Source organism: Bufo gargarizans, chromosome 5 (assembly GCF_014858855.1).
Source record: "Bufo gargarizans isolate SCDJY-AF-19 chromosome 5, ASM1485885v1, whole genome shotgun sequence".
Taxonomy (NCBI): domain Eukaryota; kingdom Metazoa; phylum Chordata; class Amphibia; order Anura; family Bufonidae; genus Bufo; species Bufo gargarizans.
Window position 1 is genome coordinate 20,770,452 of NC_058084.1, and position 12,604 is coordinate 20,783,055.

The window sequence follows — 12,604 nt, forward strand, 5'->3', positions numbered from 1 at the left end:
AGGCAGAAGTTATCTAGAGTCAACAAAGCGGCAGCAGAGCCTCTCCTGTCTAACGTTTCCAAATCCTAAATACCCCAGTGACATTTCCTCAAATTTTTTATTAATCATTTCAATAACAGGGCATCTTAAAAATCCTGTATTGTTATTTATCGTCACTACCTCCCCGAGTTGGGAGTGGGTTATTGCCGCATGCCCCCTCCTTTCTTTTGATTCTTCAGTTTTAATAGCTTTCTCCCACATTTCCGCTCGATCACAATTAAATTTCATCCTTTGATCTCTCTTGGATGTGGTCTCTCTTTCTGACGCTCCCTCTCCGACGTGGAACCATGATTCTCTGCTAACCGTGATCAACATGGTAGGCGCAGAAAAGAACATCGAAAGTTGATAGAGCAGATATCCAATTGGATTGTGAACATCACGGTGATGTGTGACATGGTGGGGCAGTATGTGTGCACACGCCTACACAAACTTCAACTTCTGGGTCTCCAAATTGGACACATGGCCTGAGCTTGCCCTTTACACCTTGGAGGTGCTGGCCTGCCCTGCAGCCAGTGTATTGTCTGAACGTGTGTTTAGCACGACTGGCGGGGGTTATCACATGTTATATTTCCCAATGTTTTGGAATGTACCCTAAAAAAAATAAAAAAATTTAAAACCAAAAACCACTGTAGGCTACCTCCTCCACCGCCACTTCCACCTACACCGCCACATCCACTGCCTCCTCAACCTCCTACTACATATGGACCTCGTCCTCCTAGATCAAGATTATTATTTTTTATTTTTACGTATTTTATGTTATTTAAATCATTTCCCTATCCACATTTGTTTGCAGAGTACTTGCCATGCCCTTAACCACATTTTGCTGGTATTTGCAGTCCTTTAGCTCTTTCCATAACCTATTATTAGAGCTATTTCAATGCACAAAAGTTCGGTTCCCCGTTGACTTCAATGGGGTTCGGGGTCAAGTTTGAGTCCCGAACTCGAACTTTATTGTGAAGTTCGGTCGAACCCGAACATCCAGGTGTCCGCTCAACTCTAGTAATGGCCTCAATCGATTTGAGGGATGCTCATTACCATATCCCGATACACCAAACATCGAGAAAATTCCTAAGATTTTCAGTCCAGTCGAGGGGTCACATTCAACATTATCAATTTGTATGTCTCCCTTTCGGATTTTCGTCAGTGCCAAGAGTCTTCACCAAGATCATGGCGGAGGTGGTAGATGCTCTAAGACAAAAATCAATCAGCATCATCCCCTATCTGGATGATCTAGTGATAGCGGACAACAAAGGTCTACTACAAATTAACTTACAGAAAGTTGTTAACCACCTCCAATTGTTAGGGTGAATCATCAATTGGGAGAAATCAGATCTTTCCCCAAGCAGCCAGAAAACGTTTCTAGGGATGTCTTTGGATTCGGTTTCTCAGAGATCATTCCTGCCTTTTCCTAAAATAGAGAAATTGAAAAAACTGATAAAAGAATTCAAAAAGAGCAGAACCTCCTCTTTCAGGGTGGCAATGAAGATTCTAGGCAGTCTCTCATCATGTATCCCAGCAGTCGCTTGGGCTCAATTCCATTTAAGACCCCTTCAGAAACTCATTCTATCCAGGTGGAACCGGTCACCAGTCAACCTAGACAAACAAATATTTCTAGAGGGAAACGTAAAAAACTCCCTATGGTGGTGGCTCATAGACAACAACTTAGAAAAGGGAATATACAGGAAACCTACTAGGGCAAACGGCCACTCCTCATAAGACAACAATCCTTTTTAGAGAATTACAAGCAATTTTGGAAGCTCTGAAGAAAACATTGCATTTATCAAAAAACTGTCATGTTTTAATTTATTTGGACAATTCAACGGCAGTATCCTTCATTCAGCATCAGGGAGGGACAAGACTTTGAACTAAGTATCATGCCATTTACAGCGGCGCCCAGGGATCTCACTGCACTTACTATTATCCCTGGGCGCTGCTCCGTTCTCCCGTATGTCCTCCAGTATGTTCGGGGACTTGGTTATATTAGGAGGAGACTGCCCTTGTTCTGCTGGGCGTCTCCTCCTAGGCTGTAGCGCTTAGTTCAGTTCACAATGTTTGGACCGATGAAAGGTCCTCTTTAAATACAAAGGCAGATTATCTGAGCAGTCATGTTCTGGACCCGGGGGAATGGACATTATGCTCAGAAGTATTTTAACTGATAATAAGAAAGTGGGGCAAACCATCAATAGATCTTGTCGCCTCCCGGAAAAATCGCCAAATAGATAAAAAAATTTCCCTCAACCCGAGAGATCTCCTGACTGCGGTGGATACCTTCAATCAGGACTGGACATCTCGCCTAGTATACGCATTCCCGCCCATTCCTTTTATTCCCAGGGTCCTACAGAAATTTCAAAGAGAAAAATGTACCTTGATATTGGTAGCTCCCTTTTGGCCCAAGAGGAGCTGGTTTGCACTTCTAAAGTCACTCAGCATAGAAGCCCCCCTTCTGCTACCCCTGAGATCAGACCTGTTGTCCCATTCTCCACCAAAATTTAAAAATTCTAAAGTTGTCGGCCTGGATTCTGAAGACTCCATCCTCTTAAAATTGGGGTTACCATTTCAGGTGACTACCTCTTGAAGCCCATCAAGAGAATGCCAAGAGTGTGCAAAGCAGTAATCAAAGCAAAAGGTGGCTACTTTGAAGAACCTAGAATATGACATATTTTCAGTTGTTTCACACTTTTTTGTTATGTATATAATTCCACATGTGTTAATTCATAGTTTTGATGCCTTCAGTGTGAATCTACAATTTTCATAGTCATAAAAATAAAGAAAACTCCTCGAATGAGAAGGTGTGTCCAAACTTTTGGTCTGTACTGTGTGTGTGTGTGTATGTATGTGTATATATATATATATATATATATATATATATATATATATATATATATATATATATATATATATATATATATATATATATATATATACTTGATGTCATGTATATCCCACTAAAAGAAAATGTATTCTTAGGATATATGGAAAGCATTTACGTTGGTTTTCTGCTAATGGGATTTACTCAGAGGAGCTAATGTTATTCTAACCATAATGAATCAGTCGTTTGGACAGTTAGAATATTCAAGAGTGTGGGAAACTCATGATGGTCCCACTAAGTCTGGGAAAATAGTTTCAGGGTGTCAAAGAAGTATTCCTCCTCATTTATATAGGTTGCAAAGGTCAAAGGTATAATGTGTAGCATAATTCTGATGTTAATGTTACACAACAGTGCAATGACACCATTCACAACAATATTGCATTCTGGGTAAATATGATCTCATAGGATTATTACCATATGAGCACACCCATCCAATGTGATTGGAAAACTCTAATCTGGGTCTATCAAGATGAAAGCCATGGTGAGATGCGCTATGATGGACCAACCAGCTTTCCTTTGAGCAGAAGTGAGATTCCTACTAGGACTTGGTAAGAGACACAAAGAATGATATTTCATTTTATTAAGGCCAATTGGATAATGTAAGAGAAATTTTACCATCTAGATTGGCAAATAAATAAATAAATAATCTTTATATTGAGATGTAGTCTTAGGATATTGTGAGGCTTCATTCTACCTGCAGAACAATCAAGACTCATAATTTATCAGATCATTAAATAATTGCCTATATATATTGATAGTAATATTCTTCGCCAAGCTAAGTGATGGATTCCCACAGGAAAGACTTGTTTCAAGTCCTTACCATTTAAGATATGGTCTAGCAAAGATCCTAGATCCCTGTCATTTGTCTTAATGGTCTTACCAAAGTTATATGTGTGAAAATAGTCCAGGATGGGGCGGAAGGATACAGTTATCTCTTCTAAGTTATATCCTTGATTGGATTTGCCCATCTTGAAGTCACGTGATGTGGAGTTGGTTAGAAGGGGGTGGAATGTATTTAGCATTCTATATTGATGTCTAGGATTAGACATGCCCATCCTGATATCATGAGGTTTCCTCTGAACAGAAGTGATGCATATAAACTTATATTTATTTTGATATCCTAACCTAGTAATAGCTGGGTTATAATGTGACACGTTATTTCCACTCACATGTATTGTTAAGCTTGTAATGCTTTATATCAATGCTATACAGTGGCGTAGGGATCGCCATAGCAGCGGCTATGGGGCCCTACGCCACTGGGGGCCCGCCGCCGACTGAGGTTTAAAAAAATAAATACAATTTATTGCCGGGCGTGGCGCTGTGATAGGGGGCAGTCGGAGGCAGTCTGGGCGGCGGTTCATCTAACTAGTCCTAGCCGGAAGTGGAGGAGGCGGAGTCGTGGACTCGGAGCGGGAAGTACAATGAAGGCAAAGCTGCGAGGCGAGCTGCTGGAGTCGGTCAGTTCAAGTGGCTGAGGACTGAGGTGAGGGCTCAGGGCTGGCTCTGGTCTGGCTGGGGAGTGGGACTGACTGAGTCTGTCACTGTAGTCTGTATCGGTGTGTGTCCGACCGAAGCAGCAGCGTCAGTCAGTGGAGTACTGGAGACTAGTGTAGTGGACAAGTGGAGACTGGAGTAAAAGTTATTTCATCTGTGTGTGTGAGGTACAGCCGGATCAAAGCATCTTCCCTAATCCCTATTCACACATATACCTGCTGAAGCCTGGCAGACGCAGCTGCATTATTTAATAGTGTGGTGTGGTAATGGTTAATGGCATTTTGGCGAAGACACAGCCACCTAATCCTATCTGAGGGGTCCAGACCCCTCAGATAGGATTAGGTGGCTGTGTCTTTGCCAAAATGCCATTAACCATTACCACACCACACTATTAAATAATGCAGCTGCGCCTGCTGACTTCAGCAGGTATATGTGTGAATAGGGAAGATGCTGAGATCCGGCTGTACCTTACAGTGAGGTACAGCCGGATCTCAGCATCTTCCCTAATCCCTATTACACAGCCACCTAATTCTATCTGAGGGGTCTGTAGCACAAGAAGGTGAAAGTACATATCGTGGGGTGTGTATGTGTATTAGACAGAAAGTAGGGATATGTATCTTGTGTTGTTTGGGTATTAGGGAGAGTAAGGGGTATATATCTAGTGCTGATACAGAGCCGCTCTTCACCTACACGTGTATCAGCACTAGATATATACACCTTACTCTCCCTAATACCCAAACTACACAAGATACATATCCCTGCCTTCTGTCTAATACACATACACACCCCACGATATGTACTTTCACCTTCTTGTGTTACAGACCCCTGTACAACTTAACAATCTTCTTTAATACACAGATATTTATTCATACATTCCTACACTGGCACAAATGCGTTGCAAGTGACCAACACGTAACCGTTGCAAGTGCATGAGGAGCTGCGGATGTGGCGGCGAGGTCCGAGGGGTATGTGAGGGTGGGAGATAATTTTTTTTTTGCTATGGGGCCCAGTCATTTCTAGCTACGCCCCTGATGCTATATATTCATTTGCATGTATCATTGTGTTTATTTACTTATATATGTTTATAACCTTGTAACTAATAAATCTGCATATTTTTATAATACCTGTGTATTATTGTATAATGCAGAACTACATGTTTTATCATTAATGTCATCTCACGTCAAAAGAACTTATCTGAGGAAATAGTCGGACTCAGATGTGAATTGTATCAATTAGGTTGTCCACAATTCACCGGTCATGAGTTTAAGAATTTATGACAAATTTTATAAATTTTATTTTTTCATGGTTAATTATTTTATGACCATAATTAAATATTCTTAATTGAATTATTACCTCCCGATAATCAGGAGTCTGTAACGCGGGAACAGGACAAACAAACATACAGAGGTGCTGCACTTTACTGATAATGAGCGTGCAGCGATGCGTAGCCTCCGGCACTAAGACAGACGTAGCGCGGCCGCCGCTTGCCACTAGTTAAATAAAGATGGCTACATGTCCCCATGGGTGTTGACAGTCCGTCCTCTTCAATATTTATCAGCTCATTATGTGGCACTGTATCAAAGGCTTTTCTAAAATCCAGGTGGGCAATATCCACAGCACCTTCTTCATCCAACACTTTTGGGACCTAGTCAAGAACAGGATTGGTCCCTCAGTAAAGCCATGCTGTTTGGGGTTCAATAAGTTATTGGTTTTTAGGTGGGCAATCATCTTTTTTTGAGGAGGTTTCTATTATTTTTACTACTACATATGTAAAGCTCACTGTGGTGACCTCAAGGATCCGTCCTGGGTCCTGTTCTTTTTTAATATTTTAGTAGGTGACATAGGAGTAGGATCGGTAGGTAAGGTTTGCAGTGTGTAATAGGGTTGATATTCCAGCTTCTCTGGATAAATGGTCCAAACAATGGAAACTGCAGTTCAATGTGTATATGTTATATTATTGCATTGTACTCATTCTAAGCTAAAAATAATTTTTTAAATTGGTCTTTATTAAAAATATGGGGTACCAGTCACACAGCTAGAAAAGCAGTTAAACCTTTGTGACAGAAAAGCTCAATATTTTTAATAAAGGCCAATTGAAAATATGATTGTTAGCTAAAAATGAGCAAAATGCAGTCGTAAACAAAAAATTGACTCCAAAGATGTATATAGTCTTTAAGGATGAACTGAACAGTAAATTTGCCATTTCTAGGATAAACATACAGGGGTCATTTATTAAGAAATATATGCCACTTTTTGGCGTATTTAAGGCGCAGATTTTGACTCAAAGGGGTTTGCGGCTTTTGGCCACTCAAGCCACTTTTCCAAGGTCAATATCAGATCAAGCACGCACAGCTTTCATCAGCTGACGAAGAGAGCAATGATGTCCCCTTCATCGCTCCCATGGTGTAGGTGAGTGAAAGGGGCTGTAATGCCAAGCATGGCTGCTATCCAATGGACGGTGCTGTGTTTGGTAAGCGAGGAGGAGACCTGGTGAGTGCCGCAGCCTCCTCAAACAGGTGTTGGACCCTGCCGATCTGATATTGATGACCGATTCTAAGGATCAGAATATCGGAAAACCCCTTTAAACTGATGGTATTGTATTGGCTGTCCTTGATTGCCCGATTGGGGGCATTATTGCTTCTAGTTATTTACATCATATATTGAGTTATCATATATTTTTTTTTTGGTTTTTTTTCAACATTGCTGTATGATGCTTTTTTTTTTGTGTGGCATGCGTTACAGTTGATTTTTCTATAATTTGGGATACATACAACTTGTTGATTGCTTTTTTGGGGGGGAAATCGAAATGACAAAAAAAATAATCTGAAATTTTTCATTTTCTTTTGCAGATTTCCTTGTGTGCAACTGCAGTTGGTCCCGGAGCTAAACACCTTCTTCTGTTACCGACGTACATCCATGTCATTTCCATCATCCACCACTAGTGGGAGAGCAGTGCAAGAAGATTTTACAGTTTCTGTTGATTTCTATGGTAGCAGTATAAATTCCTCTGCACTGTGCTCTCCCTAGTGGTGGCTGCAGGCACACAGTTTTATCATGTACTATAGGGAAGCAGGAGAAATAGAGATGTATGATGGAGATTTGTCAGTGTATTCATGCCAATTGCCTGGGGTAAATACATTGAGAAATGTGGTGTTTAAAACAAGCTCCATATTTACTATGCACCACTCCACTTTTTCCAACTTTTGTTAAAATTTCCACCACCTCCAAATCTCGCTGGGGGAGACCCATGCTAAGTTTTACTATAGGGCCCTATGAGTTCTTTGTATGGCGTGACAGAGGCAGCCAAAAAGAAAAACAAAGTGAAAAATATATAAAGTATATCTTCTTGCTATCCTTATTTCCAGAGGCTGAAAATCGGCCTGACCTGGTCCTGCTCACACAGCTGATCTGCTTGTTACTTAGGCTTCGTTCACATCTCCGTTTTCACAGACTGCACACTCACACACACACAGGTAGGTCAGTGAAAAAACACGGAGGCAAGCACTACTTTGGTCTGTAATGCAGACTGAACACGCCCATTGAAGTCTATGGGTCTGTGAAAATCACTGACCCAACACGGGTGGCATCCTTTTTTTAACTGACCGCTGATAGGACGTACTCTTGAAATGAATTTTCGGCTGACCAGCGTCTGTAGAATATGGATGACAGATAGAGGGTAAAAAACGGACACACTGATGCTTCATGGATGTAACACGGACTGATTTTTTTCACGGATGAGAAACAGGCATGGAAATGTGAACGAGGCCTTAGTAGGATGAGAATTCAACCTATGGATGTAAATAATGATTTTTTTTTTACATTGCCTGACAGCAATCGGAGATCTAGAAAATGTTGAGGAATAGGGTGAACTAGCTTGTTTTATTGAACACAATTAACATCTTAAAGGTTTTGTCTATGTGATACATTTTCTTTAAAGAGCACTTGTCTGTTTTACGTATTCATATGGCCGGTCTGAATATCTCAGTGCAGGTCCTATTCTTTTTCATATTTTCATTAATCTGATGCACCCATAAATTCACATATATTCACATGCTCCTCTGGACATCTGGTGGCATTAGAGGCGGAGCTTGATAAGAGTTCATTTGCATCCCTTTTTTCCCAGAATTCCAGAGTAGCCTGTATGGCCTATAAGTCTCCTCACGCCCATTAAGGCGCTCTCTCCCCAAGGAGAGATAGTACCCCCAAATCCTGACTTGGCCTCTCACACAGTTAAGCCAGTATTCTCTGCTCCGCACTGATGAGGGGCAATCACCCCGAAATAGCTGTCTGCAGATGGGATGCTGGCTTATTTAATATCCAAGTCATGTCTCAAGGCTTATTTAATGGGTTGAACATTGACTTAAAGGATAGCTGCCTTGCATCTGGTGGCATTATCGCTTGTTACAGGCGGTGGGAACATAACCCTCAGAATCCATACCAGAAATCCACCACAAAGTACAATATAAAGTGAGCAAAGGAGGATTTATATCATTAGAAGATGCAGCAATACCACAAGACATAATAGTGCACATCATCATCTTATTATTACAGGAAGATGGCGGAGAGCCGCAGCAGATCCCGAACCTCATCCACACTGGATTCACCCTAGAAGGCATAAGCTCCTAAGATATTCTGACACATGACGGCTGAGCCGTCGCCATCACTTTACGTTAATACTTGGAAATTTTTTCAAGTTTTTTTTCTAGTGTCTTTTTTCGTCATATTTTCTGGATTTTATTTCTCATTCTCTTCCATGGTCTGCGGCTGAACAGCGGGCTATCAGTTGCACGCATGACGATACTCAGCGCATATCTCGGCTTCTCTCATGTAGTAATACTTGCGTTGATTTAGATATTTCCAGTCCCGTCGTGGTTCCCCTGGGGGCATTTTGAAGGTGAAGTTCTGGACCATAGCAGCAAAGACGATGAAGAGTTGCATGCGGGCCAGCCACTGTCCAGGACACCCACGCTTCCCTAGAGGGAGAACACAACTGTGTGTAATAAGCAGGACACTATTACTTTTTTGTTTCACCTTTTCACCGTTTTAAGACCTCTGCTGGTTTTCAGTGAATTTAAATAGCCCCTCTCAACGCTCCTGACGTGTGTTTTAATAGCTCTATGCATTCCCCATGTAATAACAATTTTGAAGCATCTATTCTTATGACTCCATGTTGTGCCATTGCTTTATTATTTCTACTAGAATGTATGACTGAATTGCTAGCAGTCTGCAGTAAGGGTACAGAGGGGTGTTAATAAGTTGGGGGGGGGGGGGTACCTGCACAGTCTGAAAATGGCAACACTGATTAGATAGAGTGAGACTGTGCAGGTACACCCCCCCCAACTGGTTACCACCCTTCTGACCTAGCCAGATCCAGCTTGATCCCTATTCCCAGGATCTGGGAGGCTTCCATCCTAAATGCTAGAACTCTGCCAGATACCGCTGCATGCAGTAGATGAGGATTTGTCAATGTCTAGCTATGCCAGATACAGTAACTTTAGCTGTGTTCTCCTCTGCTGGAACAGACTCCAGGAGTTTCATGCAGCAGATGAGAACCTACCAGCCAATACAATAGTATAAAGTTAGACAAAAGGCCTTGCACCTCATTTCTCATCAAGCCTGAACCACTGTGATAAATCTGTTGCAGGTCTAGACCACCGGTCTGAAGTTTACGCCGTCTCTAGGATTATCTGCCTCTTTGTCCGTTCTGCTATAAAACATCCCAGATACTTCTCCATCTTTTCTTTGCCTCTGCTTTGCATCTCCAGTTCTTACCTGCGGAGAAAGGTAGGAATGCCGGCCTGGGGCGGAACTGTCCGTCCTCTGTCAAGAAATGCCCGGGATTGAACTCTTCCGGAGTCTCCCACTGAGTTGGGTCTCTGAGAACGGATGTGAGGAAGGGGATCAAGGTAGACCCCTGACAAAGAGAAAGGACATGCGTTATATAAATGTGTCTTGTTCATGAGTATTGCAGTATGCTAATGACTCCATTAGGTGTTATACATGAGTTATATAACTTTATGGAGCTCAAGTACAGGTCAGCTTATGGGCTCCCAGAGTTTTTATGATTTTACAAAGATGTGCATGCGGGCACAGGTATAAGTAGAACGTTTACTTCTTGGGAGGTGTTGTGCGTCTCAGGCTCTGCTCAGATATTTAATCACAAACAATCAATTCCTTATAAATATTTCCAAAATGTTTATCTTTGCTCCAATGTTGCCTGAAGGCGTCTACCAGTATAAAGGTGCTTGGTGGCATTCTCACATTGTGCCTAATGTCCACCTTCAGAAGATATACAGTGGGATGCGAAAGTTTGGCCAACCTTGTTAATCGTCATGATTTTCCTGTATAAATCATTGGTTGTTACGATAAAAAATGTCAGTTAAATATATCATATAGGAGACACACAGTGATATTTGAGAAGGGAAATGAAGTTTATTGATTCCAAAACCTTTAAAACTAATTATTGGAACTCAAATTGGCTTGGTAAGCTCAGTGACCCCTGACCTACATACACAGGTGAATCCAATTATGAGAAAGAGTATTTAAGGGGGTCAATTGTAAGTTTCCCTCTTCCTTAAATTTTCTCTGTAGAGTAGCAACATGGGGGTCTCAAAACAACTCTGAAATGACCTGAAGACACAGATTGTTCCCCATCATGGTTTAGGGGAAGGATACAGAAAGCTGTCTCAGAGATTTCCGCCGTCTGTTTCCACAGTTAGGAACATATTGAGGAAATGGACGACCACAGGCTCAGCTCAAGTTAAGGCTCGAAGTGGCAGACCAAGAAAAATCTCGGATAGACAGAAGCGACGAATGGTGATAACAGTCAGTCAACCCACAGACCAGCACCAAAGACCTACAACATCATCTTGCTGCAGATGGAGTCACTGTGCATCGTTCAACCATTCGGCGCACTTTACACAAGGAGATGCTGTATGCGAGAGGGATGCAGAGGAAGCCTTTTCTCTGCCCACAGCACAAAAAGTGCCGCTTGAGGTGGGCTAAAGCACATTTGGACAAGCCAGCTTCATTTTGGAAAAAGGTGCTGTGGACTGATGAAACTAAAATTGAGTTATTTGGCCATAACAAGGGGCGTTATGCATGGAGGAAAAAGAACACAGCATTCCAAGAAAAACACCTGCTACCTACAGTAAAATATGGTGGTGGTTCCATCATGGTGTGGGGCTCTGTGGCCAGTGCAGGGATTGGGAATCTTGTCAAAGTTGAGGGACGCATGTATTCCACTCAGTATCAGCAGATTCTGGAGACCAATGTCCAGGAATCAGTGACAAAGCTGAAGCTGCGCCGGGACTGGATCTTTCAACAAGACAACGACCCTAAACACTGCTCAAAATCCACTAAGGCATTTATGCAGAGGAACAAGTACAACGTTCTGGAATGGCCATCTCAGTCCCCAGACCTGAATATAATGGAAAATCTGTGGTGTGACTTAAAGAGAGCTGTCCATGCTAGGAAGCCATCAAACCTGAATGAACTAAAGATGTTTTGTAAAGAGGAATGGTCCAAAATACCTTCAACCAGAATCGAGACTCTCATTGGAACCTACAGGAAGCGTTTAGAGGCTGTAATTTCTGCAAAAGGAGGATCTATTAAATATTGATTTCATTTCTTTGTGGTGCCCAAATTTATGCACCTGCCTAATTCTGTCTAAACAATTATAGCACTTTCTGTAAATCCAATAAACTTCATTTCACTTCTCAAATATCACTGTGTGCGTCTCCTATATGATATATTTAACTGACATTTTTTTATTGTAACAACCAACGATTTATACCGGAAAATCATGACGATTAACAAGGTTGCCCAAACTTTTGCATCCCACTGTATGGGAATGGTCCTCTAGCCAGCTTTGCCTCCTCCAGCCGACAGAGAGATAAGCTGTCAACAGGAGGCAGACCTCCCTGCTAATGCAGGACTTTCTATGCCTTTTTATTTTATTATTTTTATCACCTTTTCAGGAGGGAATCAGGGATAACTGTGTCTCTCTGTTGGGCAAACTATGTAAGCTTCCACACCATTCCACCCTTTTACCCCAAGAAAGCAAAGTGGAACAGAGCAACCATGGGATCCACAGCTGGATGCCAGTCACCGAATGGGTGACCCTGCTGTTGGTTCCCATGGGGGAGAAGAAATGAAAAGGATGAAGATGGGGTGAGCATTTTGGGATTAGGTATTCTCACC

At 41.9% G+C, this 12,604-nt stretch overlaps 1 protein-coding gene across 1 annotated transcript in view; it reads right to left on the minus strand.

Annotated features, from left to right (window-relative positions):
• Nucleotides 1-8,527: 8,527 nt before the first annotated feature.
• The window catches only part of LOC122937801 (cytochrome P450 2C29-like), a 35,006-nt gene continuing 30,929 nt past the window's right edge, over nt 8,528-12,604 (minus strand). Inside the window, exons 9-10 of the mRNA XM_044292851.1 lie at nt 10,175-10,316; nt 8,528-9,375 (exon numbers count right to left, since the gene is read on the minus strand). Coding sequence (XP_044148786.1) covers nt 9,182-9,375; nt 10,175-10,316 — 336 coding nt within the window. The 3' untranslated portion in view covers nt 8,528-9,181. The remainder of the gene's footprint in view (nt 9,376-10,174; nt 10,317-12,604) is intronic.